Raw genomic sequence first — 18909 nt, 5'->3', positions numbered from 1 at the left:
CCAGGAAACCATACTTCAGATTTTGTGCTGGTTCCCATGAGGCATCACATCTTTTCCACAGGATGCACACAGGGCTGGGAGTTTTAAACACTCAAAAACTTGTAGAACCTTTGGAGGAGGTTCATAGCAGGAGTCAGGGGAGTGTTCTTTAGATTCCAAAGGCAGCCTGCCTCTCTCCTCCACCACACAGACGTGTCAGGTACAGCAGAAGTTTGATGCAGAAAGGCTCAGGGAGACAGGCTCCAAAGTGCAAACCAGGGATGGGCTGGAAAGCCAGCTTGGCCAGCAGCTGGGACCACAGCCAGGCCAGGGATTCGCCACAGCTCATCAAAACTGAAGAAAAAATTCATTTGGAAAATTAAAAAGTTATGTTGCTACAGGGAAGATATGTACCTGGGCATGGACACAGCTGAGTTGCTCCATGCCAGAGCAAGGTGAGCTACTGCCCTCTGCAAAATGCCTCCTCCTTGCCTCGGCTCCACTGTCCCAGCCAAAAAGAAGGGAGGGAGAGAGGAAGCAAGATGGGCAGGATCCTGTACCGAGAGGGGAAGACACCGGCAGCCCTCTGGAGACACGAATGTCCTAGGAAGGGCGGGTCAGGTTGTGCTGCCAGGGAGAGCTCATGGAAACAGAAGGGTTTTGTTTAGGTTGTGCCTTTAAAATATGTCCACTCCCCTCTCAGCCTGCATATTTTACAGTCTCAGCATACTTTCCCTGTGCACAACTCTGGCAGAGTCGGTGATTTTTTTTTTCTGAAGTGAACTCACTCACAAATGCATTTTTCAAGCTCCCACAACTTGAAGAATAGAAATTGCAGCATGAAAAAAAAAAAAAAAAAGCAAGGACCAAAAAAGGTAACTTTGCAGAACATTCAGGGCTCAAGCACGTGGTGTTTGAAATGGCTATCTCATTTGCATAATTCTTCAGTCATTAATTTTTATTCCTTTTCATGGTAAAATGATTAATTACTTTTTTTACTGTGTGCAAAAGAAAGGGCAGGGATCATGGCCATTTGGACTCCAAAAAGATGGTTTTAATCTACAAGATGCAAGAAAATCATGAAGGAAGTATATACAGCCAAATATTAGAAAATACTGTATTTCAGCTACCCAAATATTAGAATTCTATATACCTAAGCATTAGAAATATCTGTGTTGCAGCAAGAAGTCCTGTTACCAAGCAAATATCAAGGACAGAAAATAAAAAGAAATTGGCTGTGCTTGAGAACATCAGAATATGGATGAGCTACCCAAGTTCATGAAACTTTGCAACATTTTCCCTGATGATAACAGCTTATGTATTATTCTGAATAAACAGTTTGGTATTTCTCCATGCCAAATAGCTCCTTTTGGTGCTGGAGAACATAGTTCCTCTGCCACCACACCCAGTTTATCACTATTCCCCCATAACAGCCACTCTAACCTTATGAGTCTTTTTTACTGAAGAAACACTGGAGAATCCAGTCAGGGCAAGCAGAGTGCACTGCTAATCTCCACATCACAAGCAGTGAATCAAATCTCTCGGCACTCCTTCCACCGAGGAAACATCCCATGCAACACCACACTGTTGTTTGGGGTTTTTATTAATAAAACCTAGAATAGAATAGAATAGAATAGAATAGTCATAATCTAAATAATTGTAAAAAACTGTCATAATAACAATAACGACAAAGAAAAATATTTACATTAATAAAAGACCGCCCGGTCTAGTGTTGCATGGGGGTGCTCACTCGGTGGAAGGAGTGATGGGACACTTGATTCACCACGTGTGAATGTTTTATAAATAAGTTAGTTATTATGACAATTATCATACATTATCATCAGTAGGCTAATACAAGAATAAAAATACGAATACTGTATTATTGTGTACTGTTATAGCACATTAATATGTGATTAATGTAATAATTAATATATGGATTACGGTAACAATCTACTTTTTAAAAAGTATGTTAATATAAAATTGTTGTAATAATCGTTATACTGATTATAGCAATAATTTGAACACTTTTAATTGGTCTTATGAGCCGAATTCCTTCAGATCATACGACAGGCTTTAACTCCAGCCTATTCTCGCAGACTCTCTCCCGGACCATCACCACCAAGAGCTTTTTCTTCCCCTCTTTTCCCAGCCCCTTCTGAGCTTTCCTCCCATCCCCGCGCGCATTTCGCGGTATCTCCTGCCATCTACTGATGCTTGCGAGGAGGCGACTGGTGCTTTTCGCGAAGTACGGGGCGAGAATACACCCCTGGCTGTTCAAAAAGGGACGTGAGACGGGACGAGGGGAGGCACCGGAGTGCCGGCCGCGGTGCCGGCCCGCCCCCGGCGGTCCCAGGCTGCCCGGGGCGGGCCGGGGCCGGGCTCTGCCCGAAACCTCCCCGGGGGAGGGGGAAGGCGCGGCCCTTAATAGCGGCGGCCGGCGGCCGCGTCCCGTCCCGTCCCGTCATCCCGGCGCAGCCATGGGGGAGGCGGCGGGAGCAGCGCGGTGCCCCCGCTCCCGCCGTCGGAGGCGGTCGGGGGGCAGGTGAACGCCTGACCGTCCTGGCCCTGCTGGAGAAACTCGTCTCGATGCTGGAAGCGGTGGAAGGTCAACAGCGGCAGATGGAGCAGAGGCAGCGGGGTTTGGAAGGGGCGGTGCGGGGCATTCAGGGAGACCTGGGGAAACTGTGCCGCAGCCACGGGGCGACGGGGGAAGCGGTGGAGAAGCTGCTGGAGAAGTCGCGGAAGGTGTGCGCGCACACCCGCGCCGTGCGGGAGCGCCTGGAGCGGCAGTGCGACCAAGTGCGGCGCCTCGAGCAGCACCACGCCCAGCTGCTCCGCCGGGACCGCTTCAAGGTGCTCATCTTCCAGGTGAGAGGCTCCGCGGCCACCTCTGCTCCCCGCAGCGCCGAGCTCAGGCTCCCGGCCCCGCCGAACTTGAGGGAAAAGCCCATCTCTGCTAACTCCTAGCAAACCCGGGGAAAGAGCTGACTGTTTACTAACTGTTAGCGAACTTGACACACATAGCTGTCCTTCTGCTAACTTGGCAAACTTGGGAGAAAACCCCTCTTTTCATCTTAGCAAACCTCTCTAAAAAGCCGTCTTTCATACTTAGTAAATTCAGGGAGTAACGCCCACTTTTCCTCTTGGCAAACACGGGGAAAGCATGTTTTGCTAACTCTTAGGAAACTTGGGGAAAGAGCCGCCTTTTTTGCTCTTGCAAACTTGAGGAAAAAGCTTTTTTTTTTTTTTTTTTGCTAACTTTTAGCAAACTTTGGGAAAGACTCCTCTTAAACTCTTGGCAATCTTGGAGAAAGAGTTGTCTTTTGCTAGCTCATAGTGAATATGACGAAAGAGACCTTGTTTTGCTGACTCTCAGCATACCTGGAAAAGCAGCCACCTTTTATTCTCAGCAAGTGAGGTGAAAGAGCCATCTTTTACTAACTCCTGGCGTACTTGGGGAAGAGTTGTTTTGCTATGTGGTTCCACGGGGGGTTAAGTAAACTTGAAGGGCCCTTATTCTTTTTGCAAACTTGAGGAAAGAGCCTGTTTTGCTAACTTGGAGTAGAAATGCCACTAAAAACTGCCATTGCATATGCCCTCAGAAGCAGAAGAGGGGCAGCGCTGCAGCTCCCTGTCACTTCATGCCCTGCTTCACTCTGCAGGCTGATCTGGCCCGTTCAGGGATGAGCTAAAAAGATTCAGCTTAAAAACTCAGCTTCCTGGGAGTCCATCCAGTGATAGCAGCAGTTTGCATATTTTCCCCTTTTTAAGCAATGGTCTGGATAGAACATGCCGTGAGCTTGAACTAAACACAGGACGTGACTTTCACATATTTTAAAAAAAATAAAGACAGACCTCCACAAATCACTGAGGGAGGGAAGGAGAGCAAACATGCGGCTGGAGTAGTCACAGCTCGGGCACAGCAGCAGCACCTCATGCTAAACATCTGGGCGTTAAATCTGTCAGTCACTAACTCTGCTCCTTGGGTTGTTGGGTTTTTTTCCTATTTAACCCATCCGAAAACAACAGAGTAGTACTTAATTTTTAGAAGCTGGCAGGCCTGATTAGTGCACAGGCAATTCCCCCATAAAGGAAGCCCCCACCTCCCTGCTTATTGTTCTCCCAAATTACAGTCCAGGCTTGTCAGGCCAGAAGAGGAGGAGCCTGCAGCATGTTTCCACCCCAGAAGGAATGTGGAAATTATTCCAGAGACTGGGTAAATTAAAAGACACATGTTCTCTGCAGTTCTGCAACTAATTTAAGATCCATTACTGTATGTCAAAACACTGCCATCTCCCAGGCCCCGCTCGCTAATGACTGGCTCCCGCCTCCAGGTTCAGAGACCTTGAACACTTCCCGTGGGGTGGTGCATCACCGAGGGCTGGGAGAAGGCAATTTTGTAACATTTCTAGTACTTCTGAGTGTGACAATTAAGGCCTCGTTGTTGCAACAAGAGTCTTCCTCCAGGTGACTTTAAAAAATGCAGAGAGTAAAGACAAGCAGAGCTCTGTGAGTGTGGGGCAGATGACATTACCTCGGGTAGGGCTCTCCAGTGCCAGCAATTTGTAGGCACTGGGTGAAAGTAACAGTAAAACTCACGCAGAAGGGTGTGAGAGGTAAAGCAGTGTCCCGACAGGGGAGGGCTGGATTTTCTCGTTTCTTGATACTAAATACTATTCCAAAGATAAGGCCTATTTAAACCTCTGAATCTTGCATTAATGCTGAGTCCTAAAATGCACAAAACCAAACCAAACAAAACAAAGTGCACAAACAACCAAAATAACATGGGCCTGCGTCCGAGTACAAAAGTTGAAGAAAATCCACTTCTTCTCCACTGCCCATCACTGGGCCGGTACCTTTGGACAGCAGGTCTGTTCTTCATGGCTTTCCAGGGATTTAGGTAATGCTGTTCCTGTCTCTCACTGGAAAAGATGTTGCCACAGTATGGGAAGATGAACTTAACCAATCCCAGCCAATGCATATAAGGAACACAAGTTTTAAAAAAGAAACACTGCAGTCAAATTCAGTTAAAAAAATAATAAATCAGCTGTCAACTGGGAATTGCTCCTGGAAGTGGCCTGCTGCTAAATGGCAGCGTGGCCGTCTGGAAAACCAAGGTGGTCGGCAGAGCTCCCTGCGGCATGGGAGGATGGCTGGGGTAGGCAGCGCCCAGGGCTTTCTCCAGTGGAGGCTGGGAGGAGCTGGGATTGCCACTGGGAAGTGGCTGCACCCAGAGGGGTGGTGGTGCTTGCCAGGCTGTGCCCATATGCCTGCTGATGACTTGGACAGGTGCCTTACCTGCACGCCCACCTCCTTGGAATCTCTCTGCAGGATCTCCTTTCAAGCTGGAGGAGGGACAACCTGCTAGTCAGCGGGGCCTCTGCCTTACTAGGATAATTGTACAGAGGAAAAAGCAGAAGGCTGGCTGGGTTTCTGTCCTGCCCTGCACAGGAATCCATGGAAAAACAATTGCAGGAAGGAGAGGTCACAGCAATGAAGCGATATCGACGCCAGATCTCTGTAAAAAACAAAAGGGAAATCTGGGTGTATGAGGCTTCTCTTCAGCTGGGGGATTCTTCTTTTCCACTGAAAAAAAACCAATCCCAAACTTTGCACAGCATGTTTCTCATTAGGACCAGCTTCTCCAGCTTAGGAAGACAGCTCAATATGAAAATAAAGATACACATTCGTGATTCAGTTCTGCATTCACCACATACCCCAAACTCCCTCATACTTAGTGGGAGCACTGAGCATAGCCAAAACACACGACTGAGCTCCAGCTCTGCATTTTATGAAACCCTGCTGCCACGCTCCAGCATCGGCTTTCCCTCAGCACACACACTGAGAATGAACTGCATTTAGGAAAGTTCAGCTATTTACATATTTTCCATTAAAATGCTCTTAGTTTTCTCTCCCTAGACTGTCTGCATATATTTCTTTAATTGGTGACATATTTTAAGGGAGCTCCATTCCAAGCATTTGAGAATGAAAAAGTTATTACAAATGACACAGCAATTTAGCAAAACACTGAAGTGACTGTTTTAAAAATCCTTGTTAAGCTTTGGCATTGTTCCCCTCTATTTTGTTCTTGCCACATGACCAGCTTTTTGGTTCTGGTTTGGTGGGGGGTTTGTTTGCCTTTTTAGCTGCAAAAGCAAAATGCAAGATAAAAAAAGCTCATGTTTAATTTTTCAATTAAATGTCATGTTTACTGGTTAAATGTCATGCAAATGGGACAGATAAAATAAGTCAAAATTGCAGCTTGGGGTCAAGCACGCTAATATTCAAGTCCCTTTCAGATGCTGCTGTTGGGAAATCCTTCATGTAAAATGAAGCAAGAAGAGGGCACAGGAAATTAGCCATTTGATTGTATCTTGTTGTTTGGGTCACTGCAATAATCTTTTGAAAAAGCAGCTTCAAACTCAAAAATTAACAAGTGAGGGAAACAGAAGAATTACAAGCCAATAATGCTATTTTCTAACTACTATATTTCCCACTGGAACATTGCAGGGAGAACACTCTGCTGTTGATTAATGACAAAATTACCTCGCATGGCTTGACCCAGCTGTGCTGTGGGAGGTCAGGGGGATGGTGCAGGCAACGCCCCAGCCTGCACAGGACGTGCAAGTGGGTGGGTGGCAATTTCCTCCTCCCTGCCCTCCTCCCTCCCTGTGGTGACATCCAGGTCTGAAGAGCATGTATTTGTCCAAAGGTGGAGCTATAGCTGGTTTTAGAAGGATTTGTCATGTTTTGACCTATTTTGTGAAGGAAAACAAGTTTTGGACTAGTAATCATTTAGGCATATAACAGCATCTACAAAGTACAGAGGAGCCTGGACTGCAAAATGCCATCTCTCGTTCTTGAAGGTCATGGCCTCCTACAGCAAATCTAACAAAGTCCAAACCAAAGCACACTGATTTCCCTCATGCAGCATCAGAGATTCACCACTCCTTGAGTAAATTAACTGCCTGTTCACTCAGGTCATCCAGTTTTGAAAGTACACTGTTATGGATCTTGTTCCCTTCTGGTAAAAGATAAGGATGAGATTATGACCTACAGAAACTTCCCAAGAATAGCTGATCAAAGCCACAGGGAAGGCACTGATTTTAACTATGCAAGTATTACTAGTATTAGAAAGAGCCGTTTTACACAAAGAACTTCCACTATTCTATTTATCTCCTACATGGAAAAACAAAATTCAGGAGCTAGCTACCTACAGTCAAAAAATGCAAGTGCTGTTTTTGGACTCAGATGTGGAAAATACAAAGATGTATTGCTTTCTTAGAATTTTAGATTAGATCAGGAAGAAAAGATCAAAGTTCTACCTTTTTTTTTTGCATGGAAAATAGTTATGCAGTTTGTAACAGCTGGCATTTTTTAGTGTATTGTTCTAGTCTTCCTAAATGAAATATCAGACTGCTTGAAAAATGTATCAAAACAAAATACAGCTGTCATATAAACTTGTTATACCAAACAGTTATCAATAGCCCACTTACAACATGTTATCACTAACCATGTTTGACATAGAAATGTTTGTTCCACCACAGAACATTCCTGCTATACCACCCTTGTATTTTCAAAGCATTTTACTTAATTTTTCATTTGCATTTTAATAGTTCCTGTGATCCTAAGGTCTTTTAGAAACATGACATAGGAAAGCATGTCATTCCCATTTTACAGGAAGACAAATAGATGCCCAGAGGCTGATATTTTTCAGGGCCATGCAGGAAGCTTTGACAGAGAGGTGATTACTTGAATGCCAGTACTGCCTGATAGCCAAAGACAGCCAGATAGCCAAAGACCACTTAGGATCTGCTTTTAATTGGATAATTATCTCATTATTATGTAGTATATTTTAATTTGTTCTTTTTTCTTTATAAATACAGGTAGTTTGACAGTCTCTCTTCTGCTCAGTCAGAAATTTGATAAAAACTGAAATCAGATGTATGTCCATATTGTTCTAGAGACTGCATGCAGTACTTCAGTTTAAGGCGAATAACTGTAGACAGAGCTAAACTGACCTTGAGAAAGGCTGCACAGGCCATCTCTGGCTCAGACTGCACTGGGATCAAATCATATGACACCACTTTCCTAGATAAAATACTTTAAAAGTTACAACCCATCTTTACTCATTAAAATCAGAGATTTCTATACCGTTTAGACACTTAACACCTGAATGTTCAGATATCTAAAACTGTGTGTGATTACCTAGGTTTGGAAAGAATGCTCTGGACATGAAAATTATGCTTTATACTGAGTTTTCCTGCTCTGGGGAATAATTCAACGCTGCACCCTCTCATGTAATCCACATTTCATTAACTACAGTGGAGAGAAAATACAAATATTTGTCCAGCAGTTACAGCTGGTTTCACTTAAAGCTGGTGCAGGTTTCCTTTGTTTTGTTATCTTGGTCACTGTTGCTGATAGTTGGAACAACATTATAGGTGTCAGGAGAGGAGTGTGGGCTTCATTAGATGTTCTACTGCAGGCAAGGAGCATGTAAAGCTTTGTCCATGTCAGTGTATCCAACTGAGGCTGATGGCCCAGAAAGGTATGCAGAAACCATAGAAGTGAAGCATTTACAAACTGTCAAACAGCTATCCATTTTTTTTATACTTTTCATTATTACATCCTTGAGGGATATTAATCAACATACTTGAATCACTGTATATATGACTATATACTGTGTATATACAGTATAAAATAATCCTGCCCATCTACATTGCATATTCTTTAGTTCCAGAAGGGCTACAAAATAGGCAGTACTACTTTGTTTTTAACAATTACAGAATCAATCAGGCTGGAAAAGACCTCTGAGATCGAGTCCAACACCACCATGTCAACAAGACCATGGCACTGAGTGCCATGTCCAGTCTTTCCTTAAACACCTCCAGGGACAGTGACACCATCACCTCCCTGGGCAGCCCATTCCAATGTCTAATCACCTTTTCTGTGAAGAAATTCTTCTTAATATACAACCTAAACCTCCCTGCTGCAGGCTGAAGCCATGTCCTCTTGCCCTGTCACTGGTTGCCTGGGAGAAGAGACTGACCTCCACCTGGCTACAACCTCCTGTCAGGTAGTTGTAGAGAGCTATAAGGTGCCTCCTGAGCCTCTTCTTCTTTAGGCTAAACAACAACCACAGACAACATCCTTATACAGCCTTGACAGCAAATTTAACCCAGGGCACTATTCTCTGCAGTGATCGCAACTGTATGCTCAGTCCTGAAATAATGAGAATGAACTTGGAAGTGTATATGGCCTTTCTTCCCCTTAACTGTACACTCAGGCCCACTAGGGACAGATCTGAGACTATTACAACCATTTCACTCAGCACTTACTGCTTTTTGTATCTAAAGATAAATATGGAGGGAGGGGAGGAGGGGGGGAGAGAAAATCCTTCCAATCCATGTGGCTAAGTGAAATGGCATGTACAGTGTCTGAAGGTGATAAAAACGGTAATGAATAGAGACTGTGCTGATCTAAGGCTCGACAGTGCTGAAAGGAAAAGGGAGTGTGCGAGGAGCCTCATTTTCTTTGCATGGGCAGATGCCTGCAAAACCTACCACGGAACAGAGTGTTCATTGTGCTGCTTCTGCACTGCTCGGGGTTGCAGAGCTTCTGCGCTTGGTAGTTGCAGATACCCCTCATTATGAGTTGCAGCTTCTGCCCCTCTTTAGCCTGTTTTGTTTTCAGAAACCTTCTTTCTTTCCATGTCCTTTTTTTCATTTTGTTTCTAAAAAGCAGTACTTTTCCTGTTAGCTAGGAGTGACTACTAGTGTTTTCTGTGTGGTATAATGTCCGTTTATTTCTGTATACCGTAATTATTTATTCTTATGTTTCAGGGAGTTGTCCTATTGAGATTTTAATATTTACAAACCAAACTTACTAGCTTCTTTTTCTATAAATAGCTTTAAAATAGGATATACTCTAAACATCATGGGCTGCATAGTGTCTCAGTATCAACAATCAACATACATTTTTCCAGAAATACAGCAGAAGTGCTAGTTGCATTTGCCATCTGAGATATCTCCCAGATGCAACCAACATCTCTGCAAAGATATTCTTAGTCTTTGGCTGGAGAAACTGAAAGCTCTGTGGGGTTATGTGACTTCTGTAGGTCTACACAGGGGTCTGCAGTACAACCTCTTTAGCCACCATACTTTACCTTCTCCCCAGGGACAGGTGTACAACTTTACAGCTAAACTCTTACTAAAGACTATATAATTTAAATGGCAAAGAATGGGATTTCCATCCTGCATACATTCCAAGTCACTCTGAAAGAGAAATCTTACAGCTCATTAGTCTTAAACTTCACGATATAATGATTCAGTGGCCTTTGAGTGGCTTGCTACTGGTTAAATATACTGAAATAACGAGAAATGTTCAGCTTTCTTCATCTCATCATTGGGGGGGGGAGGAAGTAATTGTTCAGGGTTGTGCTTTGGTTATTAAATTTGGGTCCCAAGAACTGTAAAACTCAAATATTGTCAATTATTTTCAGGAGGAAAATGAGATCCCTGCCAGTGTTTTTGCAAAAGAGCCTATTCCCAGCATTACAGAAGGGAAAGAGGAGCCTGTGGATGAGAACAAAACACTGGAAGAAACCTTGCACACAGTGGAATTGGGTTCGGATGATGAAATGTTTCACGAGGAAGATGATGTGGATGACAGTGCAGAGGAGAAAACAGAAGAATCAAGAGCTGAGAAACTCAAAAGGTCCAGCCTCAAGAAGGTAGACAGCCTTAAGAAAGCATTTTCCCGCCAAAACATCGAGAAGAAGATGAACAAGATCAGCACAAAGATCGTGTCACCTGAACGGAGAGAAAAGATCAAGAAATCACTTACTGTACATCATCAGAAGTCCTCTTCTTCAAAGGGTTCGGGTTTCAAAGTATCTCCCCTCACATTCAACACGAAGAAAGGCCGCGAAGGAGAAAGCCCTGCAGAAGCCGAGGACAGACCATTGGAAACTGCAAGCAATGACCAAGCTGAGAATGAGGATGAAATGTCCTTCGCTGACATGCACTCGGATATGACACCCACCACCTCGCTGACCGAGGAGGGCAAAGCAGTGGTCGATTCTCTAGAGCAGGAAGCCAGAATGGAAGGCAAAGCCATGATGAACAACAACATCGAGCTGTCCATTGTTGAAGATGATGATGAAGAGTATGGGATGCCTCTAGAAGTTTCTAGCCAGAAACTGTATGATGAAAGAAACAACCCATTTAGCGGGGAAATGGAACAATCTGATGAAGAAAAGGCCCAAGCAGCTGTCCTGCAGGTAGACCATACAGCGTAATCATCCTGAGCCCTCCTTCATCTTCCAGATATGCACGGTTTTACTGAGGCTAATAACTAGTTTCAGCTACACAGGCAGCAGCAGCAATTAAACCTCTTCCATCCTTTTCTCTGCAGTGATAATTTATTGCATCGTGTTGGAATGCAGAGTAAACAAAGTCAATGTTGCTCTGCTTTAGGCTGAGTCACCGGTTTTTATGAATTTAGAGACGCTGCCAACGGGTGTAAGAGACTAGCGGGAAGAGAGTATGTCTAGTAGAAGCAAGCTGGTCAGCTGGCTTTCTTAGAGTTAAGGTCAGAGGAATGCATGGAGAGTAGTCAAAACCTAAACATTTCTGTTCTCTTTTCTTCTCTTAGTATTTCAGGGCACTGTGAGTAGTTTTGTATGTAAACGTAGAAATACCAACGAGAACATTTGATTTCAGTTTCCTTGCCATGCTCCATGAACACTAACAGCCTCAGTAACTGTGCACACATGTGTAGTTTGTTTGGGACTTTGCTCCACAGCACTGTAGGACTAAAAGAGCAGAGTACTTAGAGGGCGAAGCTAAAAAATTGGTTCCATCCAGTGGGGGAAAGATTTTTGCCAGTAGTCTCTCTCTACTCAATTGGAAGAAATTACTGTGTTTAGGTGGAAACAAAAAGAGGTTTTTCAATCTACCAGAGTTAGGGAAATATATTAATGGCAAGCACAAATGTGTGATCAGTTGCTGTACCTCTAAGGTACAGAAAAAAATAGGAGTTTGGTAGATAGTCTGAAGAAAGTATGAAATGCAAAAAAGCAAAAATAAACCCCCACAATATTAAATCTATGCTCCCAGCTTAAAGTATATATCTACTCAGATAACACTAGTAAATTCTTAGTCTTTTTAGCAATATACTATCAAACTTGGCACCTGCACAACTTTGTATCTCAGAGTATTTTGAAAATAGCATAATTTATCTTTTTACAAATTATTTCATATATAGAGCTATATCTACACAGAAGAGTTAGATAATTACAGGGATGTAAGGACAATCATTTCAAAAAGGTGAAATACCCTTTCAGGCATGTCTAAAGGGAGCAATGTCTTATGGATTGAACTTCATGGCAGGGATGAGTTTACGTAAGTATGAGTCTGCAGAGCCACAGGATTTGATTCTCTGCTAATAATTTTCATCAAAGTCACCTACCTACTCTCAAAATTACTAGTCTGTAATTTTTCAAGAGTAATTGAAAATGAGAGGTTGCAAGGTAGTTTGTTCACTATGAATGTTCATTCCTGTCACTTAACAAAGGTAAGGGGGAAGGGAGGAAAGGGAAGCACAATACCCACAAGTTACCTTACATCCTTGGTTGGTTATGCAGTGGGTTATTTTTATTTTTATATATATATATAAAAATTCTACTGATACTTAACATTGCACTAAAAGGTTGCTTCCTTCAACTTGTATTTAGAATCACGAATTACAGGGGAAATGAAAGCTACAGAAGAAATACCAGTAGGAAATAATTTACAGGTATTACTCCTCAGGGGTAATATCTGTAACCAGTAAATCACACTGGAAGTTAGTCAGTAAGAGCTTAGTGTAGGCGAGTTCTATTAAGAGTTAAGCTCTTAAGTCTATGGTATCATATAGGAGATACTGTTTCTAAGAAAAATCATGGTATAACTCGTGCAGCTATGTTTTTATTTTGTATTAACTACAATGGATTTCAATAATTTTTACTTGTAACTAACTACAAATATGACAAATAAAAGCATAATATAAAACACAGCCATGTCAGTGTTTGGGAGCAGGAGGCTGAGAAGCTGGCAAAGATGAAATTTAAAGGTCAAGCATTTATTACTTCAGTTCATGTCCCCATTGTACCTATTCCATTTTCTTTCTCGTTCTGTGCTGTTATTTAGCAATGCAAACACCAGTGCTTTACTTTCCAGATACTTATCAGATTTCTAGCCCATCTAAATGTAGTCAGGCACTTTCCAAAATCTCCTAGCTCCATCTGCATTTTTTAATGGACTGCAGCATACTCCTAATACTTTAAATAGTCCTAAAAGCATATTTATATTGAAGTCTATATTCTGTTTATGCACACAGATAAACTCATGTCTTCTAGAGTGCCACATAGTCTTTAGCAGGATTAATTTTACTGACAGACCAAAGAAATCACGTTTAACCTTTATGTAGCAGCTGTCAACCTCCCGCAGCCACCAAGTGCTAACCAGGAACTCCAGCACCATGTTTACATTTCACTTTCAGATATGCCCCGTTTGTTTGTCCTGCTAAGCTTTAATTCAAACAATCCCCCTGGCCATGCTTTATCCACTTTTAGAGATGCTGAAATGAATCCCATGCACAGTGTTCTAAGAGCATTACAATGCTATCCAGTAAAACCATTGGAAATGCAGATACTGAGCATCTGTGAGAATTAACTCAAATATCCACTTCAGAATACAGTACACACACTGCCATCAGTTGCAGGACTAGAATTAAACATTTTCTCCATCACAGTTGTACATTTACAAGGACAGGTGGGTCTGTAATCCCAGCAAACAAAAGAAGGTATGCTTTGCATGAGAGAAAAATGTTTACTCAACTCATGAATGTCTGCTTTTGTGCTATCTTATAAACCAGAGGATGAAGCAAGCTCAGGATTCCAAGACATCCCCTTGCCTTCCATTCTCGAGACCTGACTGAAAACATCAGTCTGCTAAACTTACTATTTCAGGGAGATAGAACGTGGGACCAGCAGCACTGTATTCTTTCAAGTATCTCGAGTATGTGCCTGGATCTTGTCATGGTGGCAGATGTCAAGCATATGCACGGGTATTCCATGATTGTGCTGACAGGTTTGTCTACATAATTATTTTTTTAAAAACCTGCTTGTTAATGCTTCCTGGCACAATAACAGTGAGCTTCACTTGTACCATTATTCCTTGGAAGATGTGACCTGTTATCTGTTGCACAGATTCAGAGTTTCACCTCCACTGAAGTTGGCGGGAGCTTTGCACAAAGAAAAAGGGTGTGATAAAGCCCTTATGGTATAAATATTTAAACTAGCAGCACTCAGCAGCTGCTGATACTTCCATTTTCAATGACAGAAAACCAGCTGACATTTCTGTGCCCTTTTAGGGGAAAGAGCAAAGAGCATCCCATTGACCCCCACATGCTAATGCACGAGCCAGCTCCTCTGTGAAAAGGCACAGATGTGGGTTTTCTGGACCATTTCACTGTCAAATAAGAGAATGGAGGTCTGACTGAAGCATGTTCTGTCTCCAACAGACAGAAGAAAGGGAAGAGGAAAAGGATCAGAAGGCAAAATGTACCTGATAGCCTTTTACACTGATGCAATGAAAACCCTTTGTTGTTGTAGGCTGTAATACCAAACAGCTACGCAACCGATGACTGATAGCCACACTCTTGAAAAAGAGGTAAGCTCAGAAGAATTAGCGAAGTAATGGCAATTTGTTAGAGGGCAAACTGTTCACAAGGGGCCAACCCAACCCTGAAAATCAATGAAAAGCCTTCAACTGGCTCAAAGGACCCTCTGAGCTGTACAGTGGTTTTGGGCCACATGTACAACTCCTGTGACCATCAGTAAGGGCTGTGTGCATAGATGCAGGACATGAGATCTGTGTATCTCCCCAGTCCAATCTGCTTAGCTCATCAACAGAACAAAAAAAGTTTTACTGCCATCAGCACAGCAGATGCAGCAGTGTGGCAGAAAGGAAGGCTTTGCAGGGTGCATTGTGAGCAAAATTTCAAACTAAGTTCGGACTGCAAGGTCTTTGCTGTCAGCAACTGCGTATGATGGAGCAAGTGTAGCTCCAGTTCCTGAAAACAAAGCCAGGTATGCAGGTGGAAAAGTTTTACTGTGACCCGCCAGGACACATGCTCACTCTGCGTGTCAAGAGGAAGGTGTTGGGTGGTGTTATTACAGGCAAAGAAAAAAGATTCACCCATAGCAAAGCAAATCAAGCACGCAGCTGTTTGGCCCCGGTCCTGGTGAGGGTTTTGCCCAGGCAACTAAACAACGGGCAGGAAACAACTGCCAGAGCAGCCCGGAGGGTGCTGACTCAGCACGTAAGTATCCACCGTGCTCTGACTCACCGCGCTTGCTTTCCCAAATAAACGGAAAAAGGCTGATAGCCACTTTCCACTGCTATAAACTGCCCGTTGCCACGGCTTTGTTTCAGGATCTGCATTTGAACCAGCATCCACCCCAGGCTGAGTCTAACTGCATGCATAAAGAAATTTTAATCAGCACGCTTGCAGCTGCCGGTGGTGGCTGATCTTTCCTGCCCTCCTTTTGCTCAAAAAGTCTTTTTTCCCTTCCTCTCACTCCACCAAGTCATTTTTGTGAGTCTGAAGTACACACTAATTCAAATAAGGGACTCTCTCTAACTGTATGTTGAGAACTGATAATCAATGTCATCTTTAATTTTTCTTGCATGGTTATCCCCTTTAATGGAGTGTGCTGCAGTAACTGAGAATAAATCTGCTTTGAGTTAAGCTAGAGATTGTTATTTATTTTTCTTTCAGATCAGAGATTAATATTGCTGTATGACCATTGGCACTAACCTCTTTTTCCATAGCAACACTAGAGAGAGCATAAACTATGAGTCATAATTTCTTTCTGGAGGACTTTTTTGTAATTATGATCATTCCACAGTTCCTAAAATATGTTAGCTGATATATAGCTCTGGTATAACAGCTTTGATTTTCCTTCATTTGAACACCAAGGCAGAAAGAAGAGACCCACTATTTCTCTTTCTCTGGCTGAGCTAAACGCTACACAAAGTATCAAACATCCATTATTCATTTTAACCACGTGGCTCCTAAAAACTCCACAGCAATGTTTTCCTCATAACGGTGGAATAACGGTTTACTCGGTTTCAATAACCCTAAATAAGACTGACCTTCTAAAAGAAAACTTGTGTCCTTCCCACCATGCTTAGTAAATTGGAATCTGACAGCTGGAATTGATCCAAACTGGAAACTGTATAATACTGGGTGGCAGAAAGGTTGCACACTAGCATTGCTCATCTGTCATTGAACAGCTTTAACCTCTCCAACATTTCCTCACCCACTGAACACAAGAGACTGTCCAAATTCAGTAATAATAGTGATACTCTTTACTCCCTTGAGTGAAAATCTGGCCTTGGAACGACTTGTCCCTGCAGATCCTTGGAATATCTCAGCAGATGATCACACCAGATCATCACAAGAGATTGCATGATTTTGTGTGTGTGTGTGGCTGTGTCCTACATTTCTCTTACAATCTACTGAGTACTGGTGCGAAGTCCCCAGAAAACCTGTAGTGCCTGTTGCAGGAGAATTAGCAAACCCAAGGACACACACATTCAGTCAACAGTCATAATCCAAAACAGAGAGAGAGAACAAGCAAGCATCTCTTACTGCTCTGCAATGTGATCCCCAACAGCTAAACCAAGCCCAGACTGCACCAACACAAAGGATACACGGTTTGCTCTCGCCTTGCCAGTATGAAACTGCACATGCAGGCTCAGGCTTGTGCAGGCACACAGTGAAAGAGCAGAACATCAACTAACATAGTATCAGTTGTGCTACAGACTTGTCTACTCTTCCTTAAAGGTTTGCAGAAAAACCCCTGAACCTTCAAATTCCTGAACGTAGGGAGCAGAAGGTCGTTGTAACCCTCATGCCATCAACTTCAGCGAGGAGACTCTGGCTTTGTCTTCTTTACTCCTGCCCATTAGGCCTAGGCTGTGTAGAAGTACGGGTGATGTGGACTGTGACGGATACTGAACATGTGCAAGACAGTGTTAGGAACAAATAGTACACAAGGGATGTCTACACTGCACACCTCGTACACATACTCATTTACATCAAGTACCAGACACAGCCTAACTGCAGAAACACACACCATTCAAGCAAATTTATCTTATTTCTCAGCTACTTAGCTCCTGATGTGCTACACTATTCATTTAAAGGGAGCTTCAGCATCTTTTCAGTAGGCTGCCAACTACAGTTATATATGCCTTTATATTACTTGTTCCTTCTGACATGCCTGTAGGCAAAGGAGCCCCGTGAGGGTGACAACATGAGCTGCATTAACCAGCCGCCCGGTCCCTGAATCATTACAACTCAACACAGCGCTGTGAGAGACATGGAAAAAGGGGCAGTGAGAACGTCTGACTAGTGGTAAACAAATAATGAACACACAGAAACTGTCTGCATCTGCAGAGTCAATTGTCACTTCCACACGCTCACAGTGAAGGCTGCATGCACTGTGTGACTTCTTCTAAATAACCTTCATTTCCCTTCAAGGTTTACCCTTCTACTGTTGATAAAGGCTAGAGACAAAGTCAGAGATCAGGTTACGACTGAAAACGTTAAGAGGTGACAGGTCATGTAAGACCTGTGTAAATAGGTCCTAGGTAAATTTGAAAAGAAGGGGGTTTGTGTTGGCATGTTCAGGCATAAGCTCTTTAAAAGAATGCCTGTGTCCTCTGCATGCCACTGCACACCTCTCCAAAGGGAAGGCAAGCTGCAGGACACGGAAGAATCCATTTCTGGGTTAGGCTGAGCAGCATGGAGTTCTCAAAACAAGATCACGTTATGCAGTAGCTCTTAAACACTATGTATGACATAGATATGTAATATATATCCAGTTTCAAACAAGGTGAGAACCTGGAAATGTTTTGATGGATTTTGGAGTGGCTGTAAATTCTTTTGCTAAAAAGCATAGGATCCTACAAATCTAACCCTAAAAAAACAATCCATCAGGGTTTTTTTTAAAATCAGTTCCCATTAATTCTTAATGATACAATAGCTGACATCCAGCTACGAGTGGAGGGAGACATTAAGACAAGAAGCGTGTGGGAGGAGGAAAAAATAGGAAAATGTGGATAAGAAATGGAACAGTGGGACGTGCATGAGAAAAGGAACATGTGAAGCAAGGAGTGAATAGGAAGGGTGGGGAACTGGAGGAAGGAGCTGAAAGGCTACTGAGAAACACTGGCAGAGTGCCCCAAAGAAAGGCCTCAAAAGAAAGGATGGGACAGAACCAAGAAGCACCAAAAAAAACTGGGAAAAAAGTTAAAACAAGAGTCAATAAGGTCTACAGCTCAAAAGGATGGAAATGAGAGTGGGGAATCAGAAGTTACTGTGCAACAGCTGCCATGTGAGAGACAAAGTGACCAAAGAGTCAGTGAGCAAAGAGCACAATATTTATCTTCTCTCTACCTGCCAAAACATATTGCAGAGGCAGTGCCCAGGATTTACAGCTAGAAGTGACTTTTACTGTGGAATGCTGTCAATGCTTTTTGTTTTGCTTACATTTTTTGTTTGTTTGTTTGTTTTGTACGAGAAAAGTTGTTCAGGAATAGGCAAAAGCAACATCTTACACACATCAAAATAGCTCAGCCTGAGCCTGCAGAAGCCCATGCTGGGAACAGAACCTCCCCAGGTCTGCAGCACAAGCTCACAGATCACCACACATCTGCCACGAGGCTTGTGGGAGAGAGGTCAGGGGAAGTCTGGGGGGGGAGAAGATGAGAAATATGGCTAACAGCAGGATGGGGTCTCCCTGTGTCCAGACATTTAGCTAATACCCCACTGAGCAGAGACCTCCTGCAGTCGAGGAGCCAGCAGGATCTGCTA

General features: G+C 43.2%; 1 protein-coding gene across 1 annotated transcript; it reads left to right on the top strand.

The window, feature by feature from the left end:
* The first annotated feature begins 2450 nt into the window (after window positions 1-2450).
* CAVIN2 (caveolae associated protein 2) lies at window positions 2451-13036 on the top strand. The gene is made up of 2 exons (XM_018071913.2): window positions 2451-2847; window positions 10484-13036. The coding sequence occupies exons 1-2, from the start codon at window positions 2566-2568 to the stop codon at window positions 11279-11281; spliced, it is 1080 nt and encodes a 359-aa protein (XP_017927402.2). The 5' UTR covers window positions 2451-2565; the 3' UTR covers window positions 11282-13036.
* The last annotated feature ends 5873 nt before the right edge of the window (window positions 13037-18909 follow it).

The sequence above is a fragment of the Manacus vitellinus genome, unplaced genomic scaffold (genome assembly GCF_001715985.3).
Source record: "Manacus vitellinus isolate BGI_N305 unplaced genomic scaffold, ASM171598v3 scaffold_20_pilon, whole genome shotgun sequence".
Taxonomy (NCBI): Eukaryota; Metazoa; Chordata; class Aves; order Passeriformes; family Pipridae; genus Manacus; species Manacus vitellinus.
This window is presented reverse-complemented; position numbering and strand designations above follow the sequence as displayed.

Excerpts from the sequence above, each read along its gene's own strand:
- CAVIN2 (XM_018071913.2), top strand. The coding sequence starts at position 2,566 with ATGCTGGAAGCGGTGGAAGGTCAACAGCGGCAGATGGAGCAGAGGCAG. Across the intron at positions 2,848-10,483 it reads TCAAGGTGCTCATCTTCCAG|GAGGAAAATGAGATCCCTGC; the intron begins GTGAGAGGCTCC and ends AATTATTTTCAG.